The following is a 26,506-nucleotide window of genomic DNA, read 5'->3' as shown; positions in this document are numbered from 1 at the left end:
TAGCAGGAGGGGCTGGGTGATGACAATACGCCCACTTCCGCTTTTACCTCTAAGCGTTTTTCTTTCCATCAGTAACGCGTGCTAAAAGTGCAATACATTTATTTTCATCTACTTGTTTGTTTTTTCTTAGTCCCGCATTTGTTCTGTATACACGCCACATAATATAGCAGAATATTCTTCATAATTAATGTCACACAATATCATATTTATACATCAATTTAAATAACATTTAATAGGAAAGGCGTACTGCGCGATTTTACGCAGTTAGGAACCAAACAACACTTTTTTCGAACGGGCCAACCACGGCTAAAAAGGTGGGTTAAATCCCAAAATAACTTCACAGAGTATACCTAGGGCACTAGAAGCAGTTGTTTTGCACAATTTGGAGTGCACTTATGTAGGAAGTAGGAAGACATTTGGCATTGGGGACTTGATAGGACCATCGACACGTTGTGGCGGAGCAGAGGGAAGTCTTGCGGCGTAAATTTTCAGCATCCGTATTGAATAACAACAAACCCACGAGAGGTTATCTGGATTCAGGGTTTTGGTGGACGTGTAAGTGTGTAGTTTACAGGCTCCGATGTTCTGATGTCAAGCTGCACTGGTATTGTAGGCGTTTTAGCGATGGTGAAGTGGTGCGGTTTGTTGTTGGAGAGCTAATTTCAAGAAGAAAAGCACTATGTGGCAGGTAACGTGCTCTTCTCTTCTCTACTCTGTGCGGTTAATACACTGGAGTTTGCATTAATTGACAATTATGATGTGTGTAGGGCTTATGGTCAGATCGTAAACAGTAAATTGTCGCCTCTTTGTTGTGTTCTCGAAGTATAATGAAACTACCTGGCTATGCTGTTGAATTAGAGCTGAACCTAAGTGCTGTAGCTCAGGACTGCTGATCATTACTCACCTCCTTTTAAATGCTTTATAGTTTCCCTCCACACTAAACTGTACGTCTTTACGACACTTGAGGAAACTACTTTTGTTCAGGTTTGCTATTGTCCTGGTTACAGAGTACTGTGTCAGCTCCAGAGGGATATTTCACAAAAGCCAGCTAACTCAAAAAGGCAGGGGTTTTATTTCAACAAAAACAAGGCTAATTTCCCTCCATGTCCTTTCCACGAAGGAAGCTAATCTTAAACCCCGCTCAGTTGCTATGGCGACATGTAGGACATACCTCACTATTTATTAAAGAAAGAAAGAAGAATAAAATAGGCTACTTTTAGCCTATTAGCACCCTGAAGTTAAACGTTTTCCTGTAAACACACGTTCTGAAGTGTTTTATTCCTCTTGTACTACAAATTAACAAATATTAACTTTAATGAATGTCATGTATTTGAAAGAGGTATAGTTATACTTATTGTTGTAGTAATTACCGTCCTCTCTCTCTCTCTCTCTCTCTCTCTCTCTCTCTCTCTCTCTCCTGAATTCAACACAACTTAAAGTGCAAACTCCTCTGTCCTGAAGGCTTTATCTGGCCTAAAACCTGCCGGCTGCTACTGGAGACTCCTTCCATGAATGCTAGTTTTTTGTTTTATAATGTCACATGTGAACACATCTGTTTATTATTGGTCTTGTGCTGCGTTCACCTTGAGCTTGCAACTTGTAATGCCACGTCTCTGACTAGCACAAGCCAAAGAAAGCGTCCCCTCAACTCGAAATTCTTCTGGAAGTCTCTTCGACCACTGGTGCGTTCAAGTCATGTCGGAAAGATCGTATTTTACGAGTCAAACGCACAAGGACGCCACTACAAAGTCGTCTTTATGAGTGGGGAAACTCCTGGATTTTGTTTGAGCTCGGATTTTCCAAGTCAGGGGGCGATTCAGTAAGAAAACACAATGGAATCAACAGATGCGACGTCTGTAGTTGACTGTAAATTTGTAGAAAATTGAACGTTTACTCATCTCAGAAGCTGATTTCCATTAGTATGTGTCTGCTTTTTAAATTTACATTAAAACAAGCTAAATGTCTACACAAAATATGATAGAACTGTACAATTACCGTATAATAGGTAATGATAATATAAAGCCACTATAAACTTTGATTAAAACCATAAAAAAAAAGCAAACCACACACCTGATGCACGTTATTTTTGTTCTTCATTTTCTAGAAGTAGAGTTTAAAAAAAAAAAAAAAAAAAAAAACATGGTTGGTGTTTTTTTTTATGGAGTTAATTAAGGCAAGGTACACCACCATCTTGCTCCAACCAAAGTGACTTGAACACACCTGACGTCGTAAATACGAATTTCCCAGGAGCACTTGAACGCACAATACGAGTTCCTTTCCTATTTACGGAGTAACGTCAAATCAACATGGCCGCTCACAGCTTTAACAGTAAACATATTAGCACTTTTCCCCTTTAATGAGTTTCACTTTAATTGAGTCTATATACTTGGAAGTGTTTGATTTAGATCAGTGGTCACCAAAACTGTTCCTGGAGATCTACCTTCCTGAAGACTTCCGCTCCAACCATAATCGTGCCCACCTGACCATGTAATTTTGCCATAAGAAGTTCTTGATGGTGCAGGTGTGTTAGATTTTGGTTGGAGATGAAACCTGCAGGAAGGTAGATCTCAGGGAAGAGGGATGGAGACCACTGCTTTAAGCCTTTATAGACTTTTGCGACTGTTGCTTGTCAGACCGTACAAGCATGATCCCCGATGTAAGCCGTGTCCCACTGTAGGATCTCAGTTGTCATTAATGTCGGACTGTACGACAGTCAAGACGCGAAAAACGGACGCACGCAAGAAGACTCGTACAGAGTAGGAGAAGCCACACTACAGGACTGGGCCTCAGATCTTAGGAAAAATTTGATCGCAACGGCCATTAATCGGCTGTCAGGGAACACGTCAAACTAGCGAACAAAGACTACAGATTTTGGCCTTGGATTATAGGAAACTTTTATATTCTCAAAATTTGTCTGAAACGACCAAATCATGGCCAGAATCGTCCAGTGGGAACCCAACTTTAGATCAATCAGTATATACTCTTGAGATTACAAATACTGCGCTTTTACAATAGTAGTTCCCCGAGTGGGTTTTATGATCGAAAACGTAAGTGGTTTTGCGTGGAATCGTATAGATTGGAGTTGATTTTAGACAAGCATTTTTGTCAGTTATCTTGGAGGGTGCCAATATATCTGGAGATGACTGTAGCTCGTTAGTTAAGAAAGAAATCCATCTATTTTGTTTTATTGTATTTTAGTCTTTAGTCTGGGGTCATGTTTATTTTATTTTTTTTAATTTTATTCTACTTTGCTTAGGCCAGTGCTTTCAGGTCTCCTTTGTGAAAATGTTCATGAACAGATGCGTTTGGAGATGAGACTGGATATTTAGATTTTTCCTTATGACTTCACAGAAGGTCAGTACAGCATCATAGCTCGTCATTTGTCTCGGGTATAATGCAGCACCATCATCATGTGTGTCTATACACGGTATAACTGGACATGGTGATAAATGAATGTTCTTGTTCTAGAAGAAACATGCAACAACATGGGAAGGGTTGTTTAAATTTTTTTATTAAGTAAACTGAACAAGCCTGAACAGAGCTGGCACATACACAAAGAACTTTAGTCAGGAAACAAACATTCATCAGAAAGCCAATTAACATGGAGATGATTGTTTTGTTTTAAAAAGAGAGCTATTTTTAGAGCCAGGTGACTCTACATTCCTTTAATTGACATGAACAATGTGCACCACTTATCTAACATTCAGTCAGACACATGTGTTAATCATCATAATTGTGGTGATTACACAGCTACAAGCTGTCCCAGTTCTTTTCCCAGATTAGACTGGGCAAGTCCTGTAGCAAGCTGGAGTCAGGCTTCATTGTTGAGACTGGCTTGTGTAGTTTCGTCAGATCATGCGATATTTTTGAACACGTGTAATATGGGTCTGGCACATCTACACGTGTACCAAGAAGTAAGGTTGTTATTTTGTGTAAGGATAGTGCAGAAGTCTTGATAAGGTTTGTACCTTGTACCAAGGCCTAATTAACTGTCCATATGAATATGGTGTTCAGGGCCGGATTAAGCGATTTTAAGACTTAGGCCATGACAGCTTTGCCCTGAATAAGTTATTTCACATAACAGATGTTTGCATCTAGTCCACAAGACACAGTACTAACTGAATTTGCAGGGCCTGGAGGATTTTTCTGAAGAACAGTGGGCAGTTTAACTGCTCAGGTCAAACAAGGGACTCATGAACAACTATCACAAAACATCAAAATAGTCGTGGATCATCCAGGTAACAACACACAGTATTAAGAATCAAGTGGATGCAAACTTCTGAACTGGTTCTTTTGTGTCAGTTCTTTTATTATTGTGACTTGTGGACTAGATGTAAACATCTGTTATGTGAAATAGCTCATTCAGGGCAGCACTAAATTAAAAAAACACCATGCAATTTTAATGGTCCCTTTTTTTTTTTTTTTTTTTTTTTTTTTCTTCTTCTTCTTTTTAAAAATATATTAACATTTTGCAGATTCTGCAAGGCGTACAGCGCATCCGGAAAGTATTCACAGCGCTTCACTTTTTCCACATTTTGTTATGTTACAGCCTTATTCCAAAATGGATTCAATTCATTATTTTCCTCAAAATTCTACAAACAATATCGCATAATGACACAGTGAAAGAAGTTTGTTTGAAATCTTTGCAAATTTATTAAAAGTAAAAAAACAAAAAAAAGCAGTGAAGCGCTGTGAATACTTTCTTGATGCACTGTATATGAGCTTTTGACCTAAACTGTTTATTAAGTATATCTGAGAGACAAGTTAGTCTTTTTTTTTTCCTTTTTTTTTTTTATTGATCATAGAATTTTTATTGGAAATTTGCATTTTACACATTATAACACCACACCCAACAACCACAGCCAAAACCAAAAGAAAGGGGGAAACAAAAACAATAACAAACAAACATTCAAAGAAAAAAAAAAAGGTAAGATGATGACCGCCTGCCTCTCCTCAAGCCACCTCCAGGGTGCGTTCATCATTGAAGTAGGTAATAAATTTTTGCCATTTTCCCAAAAATGAGTCACCCCTGCCTCTGATGTTGTACTTGAGCTTTCTAAGTTTCAAAAAAACATACATTAAGTCTTTAAGCCGGACTGATATAGAGGGGGGTTGTGGAGAGATCCAAGACAACAGTATTCTGCACCGAGCAAGTAACGATGCAAAGGCCACAACACTAGCTTCTTTATGGTTCAGAGGCTGACGCTGAGTTGAAACACCAAAGATGGCAATTAAAGGACAGACATCCAATTTGATTTTAAGAACGTCGGACATAGTTTCAAAGAAAGAGTTCCAAAAGTTCTGCAGTTTAGGACAGAGAGCAAACATATTACTCAGGTTACTCGGCGAAAGTTTGCATTTTTCACACATGTCAGGAACACTGGGATATATTTTAGACAGTTTACTCCTAGAGAGGTGAGCTCTGCCCCTTTTTTTTTTTAAACCCATTTGGACAGTGGTGGTAATTCAGACCATGCATTTGTTAACTCAGAACATGTTTATTTATCATTTGCATAGTATGTCGGGAAGTCTTTGCATTAAAATACTTGTGGTGGGGCTTAGGTAAAATGTGTCAATTGTGATGCACAAAACGCACACCACACAGGAGCAACATCTCTGACCACTGAATAGAATAGAATCCAAAGTAGGTCTCCAGCCAGCATGCACCTATCACTGTAGGAATCTGGCACAACAAGATTAAAGTTGATAACAGGTTGTCACTGTCTGACAGCAGCGCTAGCTCTGTAAGAAACTTGTAAGTTTCACCTTATTGACTCTTGGGTAATTCTCTCATACCAGTTAGGTCTCCCCTATCATACGACAGCTACCTTCTGGGGAGAGCGAAAGCTTTCATGTGCAACCTTTCATATAGAGTCAGTGGCTTGCGGTTTTTTGTTGTTTTTTTGTTTGTTTTTTTGCTTCTAGTCAGCATTTCTTGCAGTTTGAATGTTGAATACGTGTTGTTTTGTTTTGAGCTGTACTGCTATGTGCTTGTAGAGCAGCACTGTCCATTTCTTGTGTTTCATGTTTGTGTCTACTGTTCTGCGGTTGAAATATTTCCTCTTTGTAAGTTTCATGTATTTATTCCATGTACTAGTGGTTCTAGTACTAGTGGGAATCACAACCCACCATTATCAAAGTTGTTGTATTTGTGATGGAGTTCTTATAGTTATTAGCTGGTTTGTGCGGTCACTTGAATTGGAATTGCAACCCACAAAAAACCCTCAATAACGCCAAAAAAAAAAAAAAAAAAAGACAGCTTGTAAGTAATGTCATGTGGTACCTAACGTGCTCTGTTGGTGGAAAGTTCAGAGATCAAACACTCTGATAAATAACCAGTATATTCCACATTTGAATAGTGAACGTAATATTTAAATACATGGATTGTTTATAATAGGAAAATATTTCTCAGCTCCTGTCAGACAAACCTTATTTAATAGCATAAATGCCCTGGGCTTCTCGACAGATGCAAAACAAGAGTGTTGAAAAGTGTACTGAAATCTTGAGAAATCTTTCACTTTTCCCTTTCATTAGTCATGGTGAGGTGACTGGATCCAGCCTAGTAACAGCTACAGAAGCTAGCTGAAAAACAGTAATTAGCATACACCAAGTGTATGCAGATGATATAACATAAAGCACAACTCCTCCTTTGTAAGACTTCAACATAGGCAAGGAATCTCAGCATGATAGAATAGTATAATTCTTACTGACCTGTCTCAGAACAAAAACGTCCTTGTTCTAACTGTACTAACGATCTCACGCCGTATACCTGAATGCACCAATTTCTGCTCTTTATTACAGAGAACGTCCGACTTCTACTACTAGACTCTTCAACATGCTCCTCTACACCCACTGAGTGACATTATACCCTTTACGATGGAGTAGAGACGTCTCTTCACTTTCTCCCCCCTGCTTCCCAAAGAGCGGGTGCTCCTTGAAAGCCCCGCGCTCACTATGTGCGCCCTGCCGAGCGATGGCCGAGCGGGGAGATCCGTGTTCTCGAAGCTTCTTTTGCCGTTCAGGAGGCCGCGTCAGGAGCGGGTGATCTTGGCGCGCAGCGAGAGTGTACCCAGTGAGCACGTCTTGAAAGTCACCATTACCGAGACGACGGTGATCGAGGCCGACTCGGGCGTGTGGAATTCCAGAGCGTTGGTATACCTCGGCCTGTGGTACTTCTTCAGCTTCTGCACGCTCTTTCTGAACAAGTACATCCTATCCCTGCTGGAGGGAGAGCCAAGTGTACTGGGTGAGTGGTCGGCACGTCTGTAGAATTCTTGTACGCATGAATGAAGTTATTGTCAGCTTTGTTTTGAATCACCAAGACCACTGCACTTTGTCGCTACAGCGTGTTGATGTCAAGTTTCTTTTATTTGTGTACACGAGCTGTTAAAGCTGGCAGAGCTTAAGGCAAACGACTGAGGCTGTATTCATAACTTGACATTTACCAATTACATGTGGGTCAAAAACTGGGTGGTGTGTTTCAGCAGGGCTTAAGTATTCAATTATTCCACACCTACTTCCTTGGTGTCTTGAAAAAATGTGTTTACAGGTGGGGAAAATATGTATATGTATGTATGTATGTGTGTGTGTGTGTGTGTGTGTGTGTGTGTATATGTATATATATATATATATATATATATATATATATATATATAAAGAATGACACACAGCACTATTTAATTCTCAAACCTGATTGTCCAAAGGATGTTGAAACCTTTGAGGTCATGCTATTATATTTGTCTAAAAGTGATTTATTCATCTTATACCACAAATATATTTATTCATCAGATATATATATATTACAGTATCTCACAAAAGTGAGTACATCCCTCACATTTTTGTAAATATTTGATTTATACCTTTTCATGTGACAACACTGAAGAAATGACACTTTCATTACAGCTACAATGTAAAGTAGTGAGTGTACAGCTTGTGTAACAGTGGAAATTTTCTGTCCCCTTAAAATAATTCAACACACAGCCATTAATGTCTAAACCGCTGGCAACAAAAGTGAGTACACCCCTAAGTGAAAATGTCCAAATTGGGCCCAAAGTGTCAATATTTTGTGTGGCCGCCATTATTTTCCAGCACTGCCTTAACCCTCTTGGCATGGAGTTCACCAGAGCTTCACAGGTTGCCACTGGAGTCCTCTTCCACTCCTCCATGACGACATCACGGAGCTGGTGGATGTTAGAGACCTTGTGCTCCTCCACCTTTGTTTGAGGATGCCCTACAGATGCTCAATAGGGTTTAGTCCATCACCTTCACCCTCAGCTTCTTTAGCAAGGCAGTGGTCATATTGTGTGTTTGGGGTCGTTATCATGCTGGAATACTGCCCTGCGGCCCAGTCTCTGAGAGGAGGGGATCATGCTCTGCTTCGGTATGTCACAGTACATGTTGGCATTCATGCTTCCTTCAATGAACTGTAGCTCCCCAGTGCCGGCAGCCCTCATGCAGCCCCAGACCATGACAATCCCACCACCATGCTTGACTGTAGGCAAGACACACTTGTCTTTGTACTCCGCACCTGGTTGCCGCCACACACGCTTGACACCATCTGAACCAAATAAGTTTATCTATCTGTTCAATCTGTTGCCCTCAGGGAGACGTTACAGGTGCATCAAAACAAGGACTAGTAGATTTAAGAATAGTTTCTTCCCAAAAGCTATTACCATGATAAACAAACACACGTACTGAGTCCACAGCATATGTATATATTGTCTCAAACTGTGCATTTCATAGTACCTCCCCCATCCACCCTAATATCTATCTATCGTGCATATATCTTGCATATATTGTATATCTTGTTTATTTATTTTGTTTATTTATCTTATTTATTTATCTGTGTATTATCTGTTTATTCTTCTTGTGTATTGAATGTATATGTTTGCACGGAACAAAAAGGAGTGGCTCTTAATTTCATTGTACATATGTATAGTGACAATAAAAGGCATTCATTCATCATTCATTCATTCCAGTAATCCATGTCCTTAGTTATTTTGAGGGGGCAGCAAATTTACACTGTTACACAAGCTGTACACTCACTACTTTACATTGTAGCAAAGTGTCATTTCTTCAGTGTCGTCACATGAAAAGATATAATCAAATATTTGCAAAAATGTGAGGGGTGTACTCACTTTAGTGAGATACTGTATGTGTATACACACACACACACACACACACACACACACACACACACACACACACACACACACTTGTCCCCTGCGACCATGTGTAGAATAAGCAGTACAGAAAATTGATGGAAAAGAGACTTCATAGCATTTTGCGGGAAAACTGTTCCTTTAAGTTTTAGCATGATGTTTATTACCGATTTCCCACAAGTGGATTTGTCGGTTACACAGTTTGTCTGTGCACACTTCCACTTATCGCACTCCCACTTACCCGCATTCGCAGCACCATGCTGAAGTTGTGGCATATTCTCCAGTGTGTGTCCCTTGCGTGTCAATGATTAACAAGGTATTGTTACTGTTATTGTACTGTCTCTTTATACAGCTATGATTAATTTAGAGGTGAATAATGTCAAGCTTTAAAAAAAAAAATAATAAAACAGAACCGCTCTCTGGGGTTGTATGTATCCAATTTCACAAAATAATGGAGTATATATCCAGTGCTACTTCTTATTCCAGTAAAATGGATAGTATGGGGTTGAGAATGCTAATCTATGGACTAGAGCTGCACGATTATGGCCAAAATGATAATCCCGGTTATTTTGATCAATATTGAGATCTCAATTATTTCTCACGATTATTCATTGATTTTAGGGACAACCTATTTTTATTGTACTTTCACATTTAAATAAACAGACCGCTGCTTTCACCTCCATGTTTTGCTACATTCCTGCTAATGTACAAATCTTTGCATCAAATTAGACTGATCCTTAAAGTGCATCATCTCGTAGAAGCAAAATATAAATAAAATTCTATCCAAAATATTGTATAAGTAAAAATAAAAAAGCCATCAACCAAATGAAAATATGCATCAAATATATCAATATGCAACCAAATGAAAACAATTCAGGCGTGTGCAGAAAAGGCAATAACAGTGTTTACAGGAGGAGAGACGCAAGACAATTTCTTTTAATTACAAAAATTTAGGAGCACAGTTTGTTTATGTATTTATTTTTTTAATTATTTATTTATTTATTGGTTGATAACATTAATGTGCCGCAGTATAACACACAAGTAGGCATGAGAAAACTTGAGCTGGTCAATTATGACAGAATTTAGGAACATAGTGTGAGCCATGACAAAATAATTTACCTTCTGATAAACTAAATGTAACTGTCATGGTTCTGGGCTGGAGTCAGTTCTCGAACTGCTCTGTGTATATTGTGTATATATCTGAATAATCTCATATAGGATGTGATTGGGTGAGTTAATTTACCTGTCAGATACAAAACGCTTTAGTTTAACGGTGTTCATTAGTGATGCTCAGATCAGGATTTTTACGACCGAAACCGATCCAGATACCAATCTTTTCTTGTTTAAACTTTAATCAGGAGGTCATAAACAGTTAAAAGTAAGCTCTCTGCTCATGGTCACTGTTAATTGAATTATAATAATAGCAATGAGAAATACTGTTGGTTAATTGATAAATAAACAAGCATAAAATATTTATTTTAACATTTCTTAAACAATAGTCCTAATTAAAAGTAGATTAACACAGGCATGCTCCATATTAGGAAAAAGGCTAATAGCCTTCTAAGGAGATAGCTTACTAAGCTTAATGTCAAATTGATATTAAATGCAACCCATAGTAATTAAACTTTATTTAATTTCTCATTTTATTTATATTTTATGAAGTTATTATAATATCTATTTTTTATATTAAATGATTTATTTATAACTAAGCACATTTTCTGTCTTTACATTTTATTAGTTTTCTGTTTGTTTATCAGTTATTCCTTTTAGATCAGTTCCCCAGTACAGCGTTGCCATGTCTGCTGATAATATTACTTTTTGGGGGGATTAAATCAAAACATGGAAACTTGTGCTGACTTTTCTAGTGATATCTGGCAACACTAAGTTTAAATGAAGTGTATATGCTATGTATTTGAGTTAGTGAAGAGCGTGAAGGAGAGCAGCAGTGTACTCCTTCTGAACAGTTGCTAATCTTGATTATGATTTGTGAGTAATTATTTAATAAAGAAGTTTGAATTATACCCACCTTGTAGCGTTAGCATTATTATTAATTTACTCCGCCCGACAGCGCTGTGTTTAAACGAGCAGGTGAAAGTTCAGGTCATTTTGCGGGATCAATAAAAGATGGCGGTTTGTGAGATCGGGAAGTCGAAGCAGATGATGTTCAGTGTTACTCTTGTCATCATAATGGCTTCTCTGCAGTATTTAAACACTTGTTTGGTTGACTGAGGAGATGAAAAGCAGTGTGAAAGTAACTGTTGCGTGGTGTAGATGCATTTTGGACTTCCTGTAGTTTTTATTCCGATTGTATTATACAACTCCGAACAGGTCACTCGCACCGGTGCGAATAAATATTTATTCACAGTCGCACAAAGTACTTTTTCCCGTTCGGCATGATGAGGTTTAATGTCCGACAACTTCCTTAGTGCCATTTAGCATCATGTTAGTATCATGATTTCCCCTCGCGCTGGAGCTCGCAGCGAAACTGGCCGCTCGAGGGCTAAAATGCTAACACCGTTTCCGGTTTTGGCATTATAAAACGATGTCATCCCTGCACCGCTCTATGTGATTGACTACAAGGTTAGGAAGCGCTTGTTTTGATCTGCAGCGGCGTTTTCTATGAGCGGAGGACGAACTTTAAACATCAATATTGCAGTCGATCATGTTCATTTAATCGTGGGCAGTCAAAATCGTAATTGCGATCGATATCCGATTAATTGTGCAGCCCTAGTATGGACCCTTTAACTTTCATAAACAACGCACCTGTGTGAACCTAGTCATTTGTGCTTTCTGTTCTCTTTTCCCTGACAATTGTTGAGTAAATTTCAACAGAAGCTCTTTAGCGCTATGCAAAATGCTGTCTCAAATGCTCTAGTGCATGTTCTTTGCGTTATTCCCAGCTCATCTTATGTTTCAGGTGCTGTACAGATGCTCTCCACCACAGTGATTGGCTGCATCAAGATGTTTGTGCCTTGTTGCCTGTACCAGCACAAATCCCGTGTTGAATACCCTCCCAACTTTCTCATGATCATGCTCTTCGTGGGATTAATGAGGTGTGCCTCGCTGTTGCCTTTTGTTTTTTTCTGTCCATCAGTTTTATGAGGCCTTATCGCCCAGCAGTTGACCTGGAAACTCGTTTGATGAGCACCAGTGTGTGCTATTAGAAGGTTCAATATCCATCTGCTTTGCTTATTAAGCTTCATGTGCATAGATTCAAAACAAAGCTGTACTGTACTGCAAATTCCTTACAAATCACTGTTTGAAATGATTCATGTACCTTCCATACTGAAAAAAATATTCGATTCGATTTCACGATTGTTATTGCGCTAGACACGGCGCAGGTTTTTTTTTATGGACATAATCCAACTTATGCAAATGTGTACATTGGAAATTCGGCTGTTTAGCAGTCCTTCCGGGATTTTGAGATTTTTGCGATCACAGAAATGAACGCAAAATCAAGCAACCGCTGCAGTATTCAGAGGAGCTTGCATGAGTACAGTTAATGTTTACCAACAAACATCACTGTTAAAGACCAGGCAGAACAATTTCGTGCAATTGCAGCTTCGCCAATTCAGGTAGTTTTCTGAAAAAGGCACACACACAAAAAACTCTGCAAGTTGCATCGGAAATTTTGAAGAAAAAAATCGTCAGCAAAATTGGGCATTTTTGACCGAAATAATCAAAAAAAAAAAAAAAACTCTGCAAAATTCTGTACGGAATGATATATTAGCGCCAAAGAGCATTTTATTATTTATTAAGTCTCTGCCGTCAGGACACGTTAGGTCCTGGATTACAATATCAATGCAGGCCTATTGTTTGTGAGTTACGGAGATTTGAATTAAACCCATTCGATTAACACGTACAATACATTCGCTAAAAATTCGATTAGTTCAGTTGTACTCTAGACAGTAGAATCCAGTTTGGTACTATAAACTGAAAAAGCATTAGGTTAAATTAGCAGTTTGTGTTCTGTTGTGATAATAACATGCAAAATATTAAACCTCTTTCCTAGAATAGTAAGTCCTGGAATATGATTATGGTGATTATTTTGTTAATCTTTTCCTCTTTGCTTTCCTGTCAGGTTCACCACTGTGGTGTTGGGGCTGGTTAGCCTGAAAAGCATAGCCGTGTCGTTTGCTGAGACTGTGAAAAGCTCCGCACCCATCTTCACCGTCATAATGTCCAGACTGATATTGGGGGAATACACAGGTATCATACAGACTTGAATCATCCTGAAATCAGTCACGATGCTCACGACACCGAACAGGGCGTTTACTGATTGTTTATTCATTTCATACTGCAGTTGTCTGTCATATCAGCATTGCTGATAAGTCCTGCATTAAAGATTAACAGGATATCGTGCAGTAACTTTTCATGTTCTGCTTTCTATTTTCATTTCAAGGCTAGTCGTTGAGTCAATAGGACTTCCAAAGGTCCAGAGAGAAATTTCTGGAGTATTTGAACAGCTACTTTCAATAGAATCTATTAAGCTCTTAAAGTAAATTTTGTGTGTTTTTGTTTTTCGAGAGAGAAGAATTATAATGCGAATGATTACAGGAACTCGTCTTGAGGACATTACACAACACTGAGTGTAATTATCAACCGCGTGAATAAGTAAATAATTGGAATTGTTGCTGTAGTATAAGAGGAGCGAAACACTTCAGGATGTTCTTTCATAAGAAAATATGAAACTTCCGGGTGGAGTCAATTAACTCCCATTCATGTCTAACTGCATCACACCACCCCAGCTGTGATTGTTTTCCTCTAACAGCATACCCGAGCGTTTTATTCTTTACGTTTTTTTCTGAACCGATACTTTTCTTTACACGCCTAAGCTGGGTTAGTGAGGAAGCCAGAGACAACAGTATCTCAATAGATCTCGAACCTTAATGGCACAGTTGACTTTCAGGAACGTAGCAAATAATCATCATGGCATGCATTTGAACACATCCATTAACAGCACGTTGTGTGTTTTGATCAACAGGTCTTTGGGTGAACTTGTCTCTGTTCCCAGTAATGGCCGGACTTGCTCTCTGTACAGCCACTGAAATCAGTTTCAACATGCTGGGCTTCTCTGCTGCTCTCTCCACGAACATCATGGACTGGTACATGTCATCAATACACATTTATGTTTATTGCACTTGCTTCCAGTACCTTGTTATCTAATTAACATTTAATATTTGACTTTACTGTTGATTTTTCTTTTCTGTTTTACGTTGTAGCTTACAGAATGTATTTTCTAAGAAGTTGCTAAGTGGGGACAAATATAAATTCAGGTGAGTGTTTTGTGTTCTCCATAGTGCATCTTTTAGGGCTTTTCACACTTGAAATCATTAAACTTGGGTCATTGTAAACCCCGGCGATACGGAATCCTGTGTTATCTTGTTTCACGCTGCTCATATTTTTTAACAGTTAATCCTGGGTATTCATAATCTGAAGTTTTGCACTGTACATTCCTAAACCCTGGGTTAACCACCTTCTTTGCATATTTGCAGTGTCAACAACCATGATGGATATATACAGCACGTGAATGTAGTTTAAATAAGAGCTTGTCTCACACTTTCTCCTCAGTGAGGAAAAAAACCTCGCCACGTAAATCCTTCTTGGGTGTTTTTAAGCCTCCCGAGACGCGCAAAGTCGGAAAAAAACAAACGAAAGAAAACAGAGGAGTGTATTATTTGAATATATTTTTTTTGGGGGGGGGGGTTCCTTTTAAGCGTGGAGAGTCTTGTGTTTACTTTACAGTAGCGGCATTGTTATCTTTTTGTCGCCTAGTTGACCAGGCGTTTGTTGCTATCCAGCTTCAACGTCAGTTCCTTAAATACACTGTTATTTCTGACTGTGCCATCCAGTTTGTCCTGAAGAGACTTTTCTGAACATAGCTGTAGAAAATAAAATCGTCTCCTATTCTCTCCAATTTGACATGTCACCATTTGACCCCCCCCCACCGTCCCTCAAACACTGCCGATATTGTCTACACACCCTGCAGGGTTTCTGTATACGAACAAAGCACGTGATATGAGTCACGCGCTGTTCAATTTCTGATTGGGTGTCTGTTGCTTAGTACACGTTTGTACACGTTTGGCACCGCAGTGCTTCGGATCAGGTTTTTATAACCCCGGGGAGAAAGCAGTGCTAACCCCGCTTCTAAATTTCAGGTGTGAAAAGTTCCTGTACCCGGAGTTAAAATCGGGGTTTTGAGCGACAGTAACCCGGGGTGAAGCACAGTGTGAAAAGCCCTTATACTAGAGTTATCCAAATGTCATTCTGTATGGGAATTTCAGCCATGGAGTCATCTAATCTATTTGGGCAGAAGATGCTCATTTTCTCTAACAGCGGCTCTGTCAGTAGTGTCGGCTCCGGGTTTACATTAACGAGCTCGTTCTAACATGTTCCCTTTTCTGTAGTAAGAAGTGCATTATAACAGTATTATCCTCTCTACACACTATTTCACTTCCACAATATCCAGTGACGTTTATCAGCAAGTATATTAAGACCTATATAGACCTGCTTACTGTTATGCACTCCACAAACTCATCGGAGTACACTCGTACAAATTTCTGCCAAAGAGCAGTCTTTTTCTCTCCAATAAAATGAAGGAAAATAGATATACTATCTGGAATGATTTGTGCAGGTGATTTTGAACTCTCCAACATTAACAGACATTTCCTGCTTGTGTGGGTTCTCAGATTACAAGCTGAACGCGCGTGCGTATGCATGTTTTTTCCTTCCAACTCTGTGCCTTATGAGGATACATCTAGTTTTACAGAAGTGTAAACCAATATAAAGCAAACAGAGATTGCTTAAACAAATTTAGTCACAGTAATATGAGTAAATAATGTGCCATATAATATATTTGTTTTCATAACATATTCATAACGAGGCAGAATGACTTTTGGACTGTAAAGTATGTTGTCAAACATGTCTTTAAAACCTCAGTCATTATCATGTCTTAACTACGTCGTAAGTTGCACTGAACTTTTAAGCAACAACTCCCTGAATGCCAGTTTGAAGATATTAATCAGATGTGCTTTCTTTTGTCTAATTCTCTTTACGCTGCAATCTTCCACAAGCCTTGTCTTCTCAAATATATCGGTTAAAAAAATGTCTTCTGCTAAATATGAAGTGGCGTGTTATTAAACGTGAATGTAGCATGGAATTGGAAGTTGGAATTGCTCTGAAAGTGACTCATAATTTGTAAATGTGTATTTTTCTCCTATGTAGCCCTCCAGAACTGCAGTTCTTCACTAGTGCAGCTGCGGTGGTCATGCTCATTCCTGCCTGGGCCTTCCTCATGGTCAGTCAGTGCTTTTGATGAACTATAAAAGTATTCTGTATATAGGGTGTGTGGGTAATTGGGGTTTTTTGTTTGTTTGTTTTGGGGGGTTTTTTGGACTCAGCATGCCATTTTTCCTCACAGACACTCTTGTCTCCACTCTTACTCTTTCATTTTATAATGACAACATGGTAAACATTGACAATGTAAGAGATTGTATGGAAGCACCGCTCTCAAAAATATTATTTCTAGTCACATCTCTCTCTCTCTCTCTCTCTCTCTCTATATATATATATATATATATATATATATATATATATATATATATATATATATATATATATATATATATATATATATATAAAGAGAGAGAGAGAGAGCCTTACTGGCTTGAATGTGAGCATTAATTGAGACTGAAAGATCATCTTATTTCTCTCAGGCTATTGTAAACAATCAAAGAAATCCCAGACACTTGTTCCAAACCATAAACAGATTGCTTCGAGTTAATGCTATTAACACTTTACCTGTTTCTCAGCAGCTATTTAATTCTTTTCAGTTTTTTAATTCTAAGACTGATAATGTTCGCAAAGAAATTTCTGTTACACCTGACTCTGCCTCTTCACTCCCCTTCATCCATCTGGGTTCACTGGTGTTTCTTTCACTCATTTCTTACTGCTTGATTCTGAGGCTCTCACAAGGGAGGTATCCAGCATGAAATCAACCACTTTCTTGCTGGATCCAATTCCCACAAACCTATTTAAAATGTGCTTTGATGTTTGGTGCCCTACTATTCTCAGCATTATATATGAATCATTGGAGACTGGGGTCGTTCCAGCAGGACTAAAGACCGCTGCTGTTATACCTGTAGCAAATTTTTAAAAATGCTGCCGTGGATGATTTTAACAATTTTCGTCCCATCTCAAATCTTCCATTTTTGGCAAAAATACTTGAGTGTGTTGTTGGCTCTCAGTTGTGTAATGTGTAATCATCTTGCAATTAATATCCTCTTTGAACCCCTTCAGTCAGGTTTTTGTAAACTTCACAGCAATGAAACAGCGTTGGTCAAAGTTACCAATGACTTGTTGATGGTCTCTGATTCTGGAGCTACTTTCATTCTTATACTTATTGATCTTAGAGCTGTCTTCGATACTGTTGATCGTGGTCTTTTACTTACTTGCCTTGAAAGTGTTTTTGCTGTGTCGGGGACGGTTTTAAATTGGTTTAAATCTTATTTTGCTGACCGTTCCCAGTTTATTTCTATGGGTGGTTACAGGTCTGACACCAGTTCTGTGCTCACTGGTGTTCCTCAGGGATCAGTTTTAGGCCGTTTACTTTTCAATATTTATTTATCTCCACTTGGGCATCTGCTGCGATCGCTCGGCCTGCATTATCACTTTTATGCTGACGATACCCAAATCTACATTCACTCAAACATCAAGGTTTTCACCAGATTTTGTTTTCTTTCTGACTGTATTTCTGAGATAAAAACATGGATGAATAATAATTTTCTGTGCCTGAATAGTGGAAAAATTGAAGTTATGCTTATAGGTTCCCATCATCAAATTCTCAAAGCTGGTCCACTGTCCTTGTTTGTTGATGGTTCTGTTCTAGAGACTCAAAGTAAGATGAGGAACCTTGGAGTAATTTTTGTTACCAGCCTTACATTTGATTCTTTTGTTCAGAGCACTGTTAAAGCATCCTTTTTTCACCTCAAAAATATAGCAAGACTGCACCCTATGCTAAACTTCTCCTGTAGCTGAAAAGCTGATTAACTAATTTGTTGTCACTCGGCTAGATTACTGTAACACCGTTTTAGCCGGAGTGTCTAAATCCACAATCAATAAACTGCAATATGTACAAAACTCTGTATTTCCAGGTCCCAGTCAGGATCCTGGCAGCGATCATATTACTCCTGTTCTGGAGTCCTTGCACTGGCTCGCAGTCAGGTTCCGTGTCGATTTTAAAATTAACATACTAAGCATTACATGGCTTGGCTCATAATTACTTATCTGCTTTATTGATTCCTTACACCCCAAATCGCAGACTGCGCTCCTCATTGTGTAATTTGTTAACTGTTCCACGAACCTGCTTAAAATCTATGGGTGACGGGGCTCTTTCTGTCTCTGCTCTTTCCTTTGGAACTCTCTTCCTCTCGAACTTAGGGAAGCTCAGATCTTTGGCATATTTAAAGCTCAACTCAAGACATACTTTTTTTTAAACTTGCATTTGACCGTTGATGTCTACTTTTATTATTATTGTTGTTATTCTTATTAACTTTTTTTTTTTTCCTGTGTACTGCTTATTTTGTGCACAGAGCTTTGAGAATCTGCTTTAAAAGGCGGTTTATTAAATAAAGTTTATTATTATTATTATTATTATTATTATTATTATTATTACTATTATTAAATATAAACCTGGCCGCCTCTGCCAGATAGTTTCAAATGGGCTGTGGTTGGATCTTCCAGCAGGACAATGATCCAAAACATACATCAAAATCAACACACAAATGGTTTACTGACCACAAAATCAAGGTCCTGCCATGGCCATCGCAGTCCCCTGACTTGAAACCTATAGAAAACCTGTGGGGTGAACTGAAAAGGAGAGTCCACCTGCGTGGACCTCAAAATTTGAAGGATCTAGAGAGATCCTGTATGGAGGAACGGTCTCAGATCCCTTGTCATGTATTCTCCAACCTCGTCAAGCATTATAGAAGACTCAGAGCTGTTATCTTGGCAAAGGGAGGTAGCACAAAGTATTGACTAAAAGGGTACCAATAATTGTTGCACCCCTATATTTAACAATTTCTTTTGATTTCCCTGAGAGCAAAGTATTTTTGTGAATTTTTTTAACAAATGATCAAAAGGACAACAATAAAGACAATTTTTCACAGCCTTCTTTGCTCATATTTACCAAGGGTGCCAATATTATTGGAGGGCAATGTAGGTATAAAATATGGACCTCTAAGCAAATTGTGGATTCACAATGTCACCTGTAGTGCTTCTCCAACTCATACCCTCAGGATATCCATTTGTTTGGGAAAAGTGGGCGTGGCTTAAACCTGACCCAGGACATTGTGGTGCTGTTGCTGTTTGACGGAGTCCTGTTTCATCTGCAGAGCGTCACGGCCTACGCCCTCATGGGACGCATATCACCTGTCACTTTCAGGTAGGAACAGCATCTGGTCATTCAGTCTCTATAGTTATCATAAAACAGTTGTGTACTTGGAATACAGACTGAGCACCAGAACTGAAAGTACATTGAATATGAAAGGAATAGGAATATGTCTGGAGATTGTGTGAATAATTGGAATGGGTTTAGTAGGTTAAGTGGAAGGCTTCAACTTTTCAATCAGCTGTGTTGTGTGAGTATTTGATGGATAAAAATTAGATTGATCGGATAGTTTAAAGGATGATGTTGGAACCATTTTGCTTGCTCCTGACATGTCTTTCCTCCGTGTAACACGCACAGCCTCCTTATAATGTTACATGAGTCCTATAATGAGTTCAAAATGGTGACTGGGTGTGATGTTCATAACCGAGGTATTTCAGCTAGTGGCTGGCAACTGGCAGTGACAAAACTGGCAGAAATCCTTGCTCTATAACCATGCAGGTGACTAATTAAAGGAAAAACCAGAAGCTTTGTTATTTTCTGGGAGGAATTTTACTGCCTTGGTTTGTGTCACTTGTCCCTTTAGAGTTAGGAGTCTTTGCAAATCAATAAAAAGTTATTCTGACTTATCATCTTTTTCCTATGATGAAAGATACAGTGGTGCTTGAAGGTTCGTGAACTCTTTAGAATTTTCTATATCTCTGCATGAACATGACTTAAAACATCATCACATTTTCATACAAGTCCTAAAAGCAAACAAAGAAAGCCCAGTTAACTAAATATTATACTTGGTTGTTTATTTATTGAGGGTGGATTGATTGATTGAAAATGATCCGATATTACATATAAGTGAGTGGCAGAAGTATGTGAACCTTTGGTTTCAGTATCTGCTATGACCCCCTTGTGCAGCAATAACTGCAACTAAATGTTTCCGGTAATTGTTGGTCAGTCCTACACGTCAGCTTGGAGGAATTTTAGCCCATTGCTCAGAACAGCTTCAGCTCTGGGATGTTGGTGGGTTTCCTCACATGAACTGCTTGCTTCAGGTTCTTCCACAACATTTCTATTAGATTAAGGTCAGGACTTTGACTTGGCCATTCCAAAACATTAACTTTATTCTTCTTTAAGCATTCTTTGGTAGAATGACTTGTGTGCTTAGAGTCTTTGTTTTACTGCATGACCCACTTTCTCTTGAGATTCAGTTCATGGATAGATGTCCTGAGATTTTTTTTTTAATTCGCCAGTGTATGAATGCATTGTTTTATCGATGATATCAAGCCATCCTGGCTCAGATGCAGCAAAACAACCCCAAACCTTGGGCTGTGACAGTGGCAGTTTTTCACCATGACTAAACCACCGTGGTGAGCAGGTGTTTGGGGAGGGGGTATGGAAGAAATGAATAGTTATCACTATATAATATTTAATATAATGTAATATAATATAATAAAAATTATATATTTTATATATACTATATACTATTTTATAGGCTTAAATTAAATAAAAACCTAAATCTAAAAAGATTAAATGAGGCTTTATTTTAGCACTTTCATATGTGAAACAATTCAATACAGCCTTGTTGTGTCATGTTGTTGCAATGAGAAACAGCCTGAGGGTGCTGTGGGATACGGTACTGTGTTTGCAAGGGGAGAATAGTAAGGGGAGTGGATAATAAAGAGATGGAGTACACAGTCGCATGTTTTTCTGACAAATGCTTTATTTCTTTGAAAGAAATACCAGTAGGATGGTAACCTAAATAATATATTAAAAATCTAAATATTAAATAAAAAAAATTTAAAAACACAGCTGGGTAACATGCCTTGTCGACATATGGCTTCATCCAAATTTATTGGTTCACCTCTCTCATTGGGCACAAATCCAAAATGTTCCCAGATCGCCGATGTAACATTTTCCCAAATGGGAAACCATCTGGTCTCCCAGCAAGGTCCATTGCAGCGACAGAACCCGAAGTGTAAAAGCAAGAATTTGCCTGACTGGATTTTGGCGCGCTCAAACAAACCCGCACCAAACTAACAGACAACACCATATAAGGTTTGATTATGATTACATAATTTGTGTATTAATATAAAATCTCCCACTATATGATGGGCTATAAATACAAATGAATATTGCAGTTGTTGTTATTATTATTATTATTATTATTATTATTATTATTATTATTACACTTGTATACAAAACATTGTACTTTCTACTTGTCATAGTGTCTGCTCAAGCAGAAACATTAACGTGCCGTGTGATGTGACACCACCGCAGGTGGCACTCCACCACCAGTGGTGCAGTTGTCATGGCCACCGTCACAGCCCTACCCAAGCCATGATACTACCACCACCATGTTTCACAGATGGGATAAGGTTCTTATGCTGGAATGCAGTGTTTTCCTTTGCCTAAACATAACGCTTCTCATTCAAACCAAAATGTCTCATCCATCCACAAAACATTTTTCCAACAGCCTTCTGGCTTGTCCACGTGATCTTTAGCAAACTACAGAAGGGCGGCAATGATCTTTCTGGAGAGCAGCGTCTTTCTTCTTGCCACCCTGTCATGCACACCATTGTTGTTGTTGTTCTCCTGATGGTGGACTCATGAACATTAACATTAGCCATTGTGAGTGAGGCCTTTAGCCACTTATAAGTTACCCTGGGTTTCTTTGTGACCTCAGACTATTACACTTGCTTACATTTGCTATTGGAGTGATATTTGTTGGTTGACCACTCCTGGGAAGCGTGACAATGGTTTCCCATTTTCTCCTTTTGTACACAATCAATCTGACTGTAGATTGGTGAAGGCCAACGTCTTTATAAATGGTTTTGTAACCTTTTCCAGCCTGATGAACATCAACAACTCCTTTTCCGAGGTCCTCAGAAATCTCTGTTGTTCATGCTATGATGCAATTCCACAAACATGTGATAGGTCCCTGTTCTGTAAATAAAACCGGTCGCTCACTCACACCTGATTGTCATCCCATTTATTGAAGTCATCTGACTCTAATTTCACCTTCAATTTAACTGCTAATCCTAGAGGTTCACATACTTTTGCCACTCACAGATATGTAAAATTTGATCGTTTTCCTCAATAAATAAATGACCAAGTATAATATTTTTGTCTTGTTTTGTTTAATTGGGTTCTCTCTGTCTGCTTTTAGGACTTCTGAGAACATTTGATGGTTTTAGGTCATATATATATATATATATATATATATATATATATATATATAATATATATGGACTTGTATAGAAAATTCTAAAGGGGTTCACAAACTTTCAAGCACCACTGTGTATCTATCCTGATGGGAGTGGTCTCTTCCAGGTGGACACTGTCCCCATCCACAGGGCACAAGGGCTCACTGAATGGTTGGATTAAATATAAAAAATGTTGCAAATCATTCGATCAGATCATATCACATCACCAGATCCCAGCACAACTGAACACCAGTGGGAGCTTTTGGCCTAAAACCTCACTAAGACACTTTATGATGGTTGTTCTTTTAATTTGTCTGTACCAAAGAGATACTTGATTGGCCCACAGCATTCCCCAAGTGTCTCATTTCTCTTTACTACAGCAGATGTTCCTGTTAGAATGTCTGCCATGGAAAACCCTGTGAATGAGTCGTTACTATAGAAATGACAACATATTAGCCTGAGCACATTAATATAAACCTGTGATTTGTATCACACCAGGAACTACTGTCAGAGCTGCTGTTCTATCTTCTGACCAATCAGATGCAAGAATTTAATAGCGCTGTGGTATAAACGTAATTTTTGCAACAACTTAAAGCATAAAGCGTTCACTTCTTGTATACTAATCTTTTCGTGTCATTTTTCTTTCTCAGTGTGGCGAGCACAGTGAAGCACGCTTTGTCCATCTGGCTAAGCATCATCGTGTTCGGTAACCCCATCACGCTGTTATCTGCTGCGGGCACCTTAATGGTGTTTGTTGGAGTTTTGCTGTACAACAAAGCCAAACAAGCGCAGAGGAATACTCTGCAATATCTCGCCCAGTCAGCAGATTCAGACCACAGACCCTTACTTCAAGAGTCCAACATAAAAGCTGCTGACTGAATCAGCTGGGACTTAAATCCTCCAAGGATAGAAGTTTTTATATTTATTTCAGTTTTCCAAGAGTTGGAGAAAAGTAATCTTCCAACTATCTTTTTTTTCTTTCTTGTTTTCCCCCCAACACGTCCTCATCGAATTCCCCTTATGACTTATTAGATACCTCACATAAGTTGTACACTTGCATAGCTAAAGGTAGAGGGTCTAATAAGGAGCAGATTATTTGTTCGGAATTGACCAGAAGCAAAATATTCTTTGGTGATTTGTTCAATTTCTTTTAATTTAGGTATATGTGCATAGGCACGTTGCTGTCTTAATTAGACGACTTTGCCGATTAGTTGGCAGGATATAGTTTCAATATGTTTAAATATCCGTTGCTTCTGTACATTTTAAAAACCACTTCACCCTTTTTTGTGCTTGCACATATACGATCATATAGACGCCTAGGGACGATCTAATCAGCATCACACGAGTAAATAAAATAGTGGAAATGTGGTGAGGGTAGGGCTGGGTGATATGACAAAAATATCATATCACGATACTTGAGGACATTTCTGCGATACACTATGTGTATAACGATATATAATTTGGCTAAACAACAGTAGTAAAAAATTGTTAAACTGAGTCTGACAATACTTTTCTTTAATGCCTACAAAAACAAACAAGATTTAGTTGTTGTTTTTTTAAAGTATGTCAAATCAACAGCATCCATTCAGTACCATTTAATATGTAATTATTATTTTTTAAAAAGGTAAAAAAAAAAAAAATCGTAATAAAATAGTATATATAAAAAAATACATTACTATACCAACGGTATCTCAGAAAAGTGCATCACGTAATCATTTATCACAATATTGGTATTCTATCGAAATATCGCCCAGCCCTAGGTGAGGGAATATTAGCAAAGTTGTGTTGTAAATCTAGTATTGTGGGTGGAGAAAAGAGGAGTTGCTGTTTTAGCACCACCACCACTACCCAATTGTGACATCTGAGAATAGAACTGGGGTTTTAACCCAAGAAACAAACTGTTCCAATGGTACGCGTTCTTTGAACACATCTTAATATCCACGGCCTACTTACTTGTACCACTATTGACCAATGTCAGCCTTGTAGCACAAGTGCTAATATTAAATGTACCACTGTCAGTATAGCTTGGGCATTTAACTATTATGTAAAAAATACAGTAGTTATCATTTTTCAGATTATCTATGATTTCTAAAAATAAAAAAAAAAACAGTTATTGTGAGCACTAACAAATAAGGCTGCTAAAAAAACGACATTTTTCACAGTGAGCCAGCGACATAAAAAAAAGATCGCTGACATTATTTAATGATCTACATTTCAGCCAAAGTGTACATTTTTTATTAAGTCTTTTTGAAGATGTAGAAAAGACTACTATTATGGTTATGAACAAGGCCTCAAAATTACTATTGACCAAAAAAACAACATATATTTAGGGTCCAAATCAATCCAGACCATGACTGTCCATAGGCCAGACTGACACTGTGATGGATGTCTCTGGTCAGTTTGTGATTATACATTCCTCTATCTTTTTTTTTTTTTTTACTTTTTAAGTACACAAATTCTACTATAAATAACTTATCCAATAGTCAAATTTTTGTCATAAGCTTCAGATTTTTTATTCATACAATTTTGCTTCTTTAGAAATAAATGCTTGACTATTAACAAAATGTGCCTGTTCTTAGAACAATCTATTTAAAGCTTGAAATTAGAACAAAAAAAGTCTAGAAATAAGCTGAACTAATACATGATTTATTATAGACTTTTTTTTTTTTAATCGTTTCAAGATTTAAACATACCACAACTTTTCGGGTAGTTCCTATACTTTGAATGAGCTACGAGCAGCTACGACCACTTTGTTGTATGACTGTGGAGAAGTTCGTTCTTTAAACCGTGATCCTTTTTACACTGGAATGCAACACAGCTCATCTTTAGGTATTAATGTGTGACCTGTTGATACATATTGATGTATTGTTGCATCCCTGTCTTTTTGGGTTTGTTTGGGGTTTTTTTTTTTTCCTGATTAGAGAGATATTTGTTCTTTAGTCAGTAACACAGTTCTGTTTGTTATACAGGGATGATGCACTGCATTCATGATGCAAGACACTTTGATGCAGATAAATTTGCATTGTACTGTTAGTCAATCTTCATTGTACTGTTGTCTGTCGTCGGGACAATTTACAGTCTCTACCAGAGCTTACAGTCTGTCCGACCGTCCGTCCCGGGCCAAATGTCTGTTACTGACAGAATACTAATAACAGAACCTGTGAAGGCCCTACGTTTCTGACAGAACTTGTGTTCCTTAGACTACTGAGCTAAAGACTGTTTAATAGTCAGTCATCTATTTTACACTCAACTAAGAGCCTCAGATTTTGGTCTTTTACTTGGTCTGTGTACCAGCGAGTTGTACATGAAGTGTTATAAACCTGTGTAATTTGATTTTGAAAATCTTTCATTAGCCAGATGTTTTAAACTGTAATTTAATTTCTTTCAATTATTATAGGTGGATATATCAGTATGACTGTCTTAACAACTGGAAGGACTATATGAGATGGCCATGTTTGTTTGTTTCTTTATTAACCACTAATGAAGTTCACATTTTAATACTGAAAATGTTTCATATGTATTTTTGTCTGTACAAATTGGTCTGACCTGTGTAAATGTTCAATCTGTGCATTGACGAGGTGTACAGGTGTAATTTTTTATTTAGAGGGAAAATGTCGAATTTATTCTCAAATTTATATTAAACGGAATGCAAATTTTGATGGTTATTTTACTCTTTCTGGTCAACTCCCTTAAAGATTCTGTAAGGAATGAGTGATAAATTGTGCGTTTGTCTGTTTCAGAAACACACATTACATGACTACTTG

General features: G+C 38.1%; 1 protein-coding gene across 2 annotated transcripts; it reads left to right on the top strand.

Moving 5' to 3' along the window:
* The first annotated feature begins 373 nt into the window (after positions 1–373).
* LOC108265386 (solute carrier family 35 member E2A) lies at positions 374–26,506 on the top strand. Of its 2 annotated transcripts, none has more exons than XM_047155475.2 (9): positions 374–555; positions 6,802–7,246; positions 12,079–12,214; positions 13,243–13,370; positions 14,146–14,266; positions 14,384–14,437; positions 16,386–16,458; positions 19,457–19,602; positions 23,393–26,506. In XM_047155475.2, the coding sequence occupies exons 2-9, from the start codon at positions 6,955–6,957 to the stop codon at positions 23,619–23,621; spliced, it is 1,179 nt and encodes a 392-aa protein (XP_047011431.1). In that variant the 5' UTR covers positions 374–555; positions 6,802–6,954; the 3' UTR covers positions 23,622–26,506. The 2 variants fall into 2 exon arrangements, with proteins under 2 accessions (XP_047011431.1, XP_017323139.1); XM_017467650.3 differs by having other exon boundaries at positions 374–688.

The sequence above is a fragment of the Ictalurus punctatus genome, chromosome 5 (assembly GCF_001660625.3).
Source record: "Ictalurus punctatus breed USDA103 chromosome 5, Coco_2.0, whole genome shotgun sequence".
NCBI classification, from domain to species: Eukaryota; Metazoa; Chordata; class Actinopteri; order Siluriformes; family Ictaluridae; genus Ictalurus; species Ictalurus punctatus.
The sequence above is the reverse complement of the archived record's forward strand: the minus strand, read 5'-3'. Positions and strand labels throughout refer to the sequence as shown.

Bases quoted from the DNA above. Each gene is read 5' to 3' on its own strand.
- LOC108265386 (XM_047155475.2), top strand. From the start codon at position 6,955: ATGTGCGCCCTGCCGAGCGATGGCCGAGCGGGGAGATCCGTGTTCTCG. The intron at 13,371-14,145 runs GTATCATACAGA...TTTGATCAACAG, and splicing joins GATATTGGGGGAATACACAG to GTCTTTGGGTGAACTTGTCT. The intron at 14,267-14,383 runs GTACATGTCATC...TTTACGTTGTAG, and splicing joins TCCACGAACATCATGGACTG to CTTACAGAATGTATTTTCTA.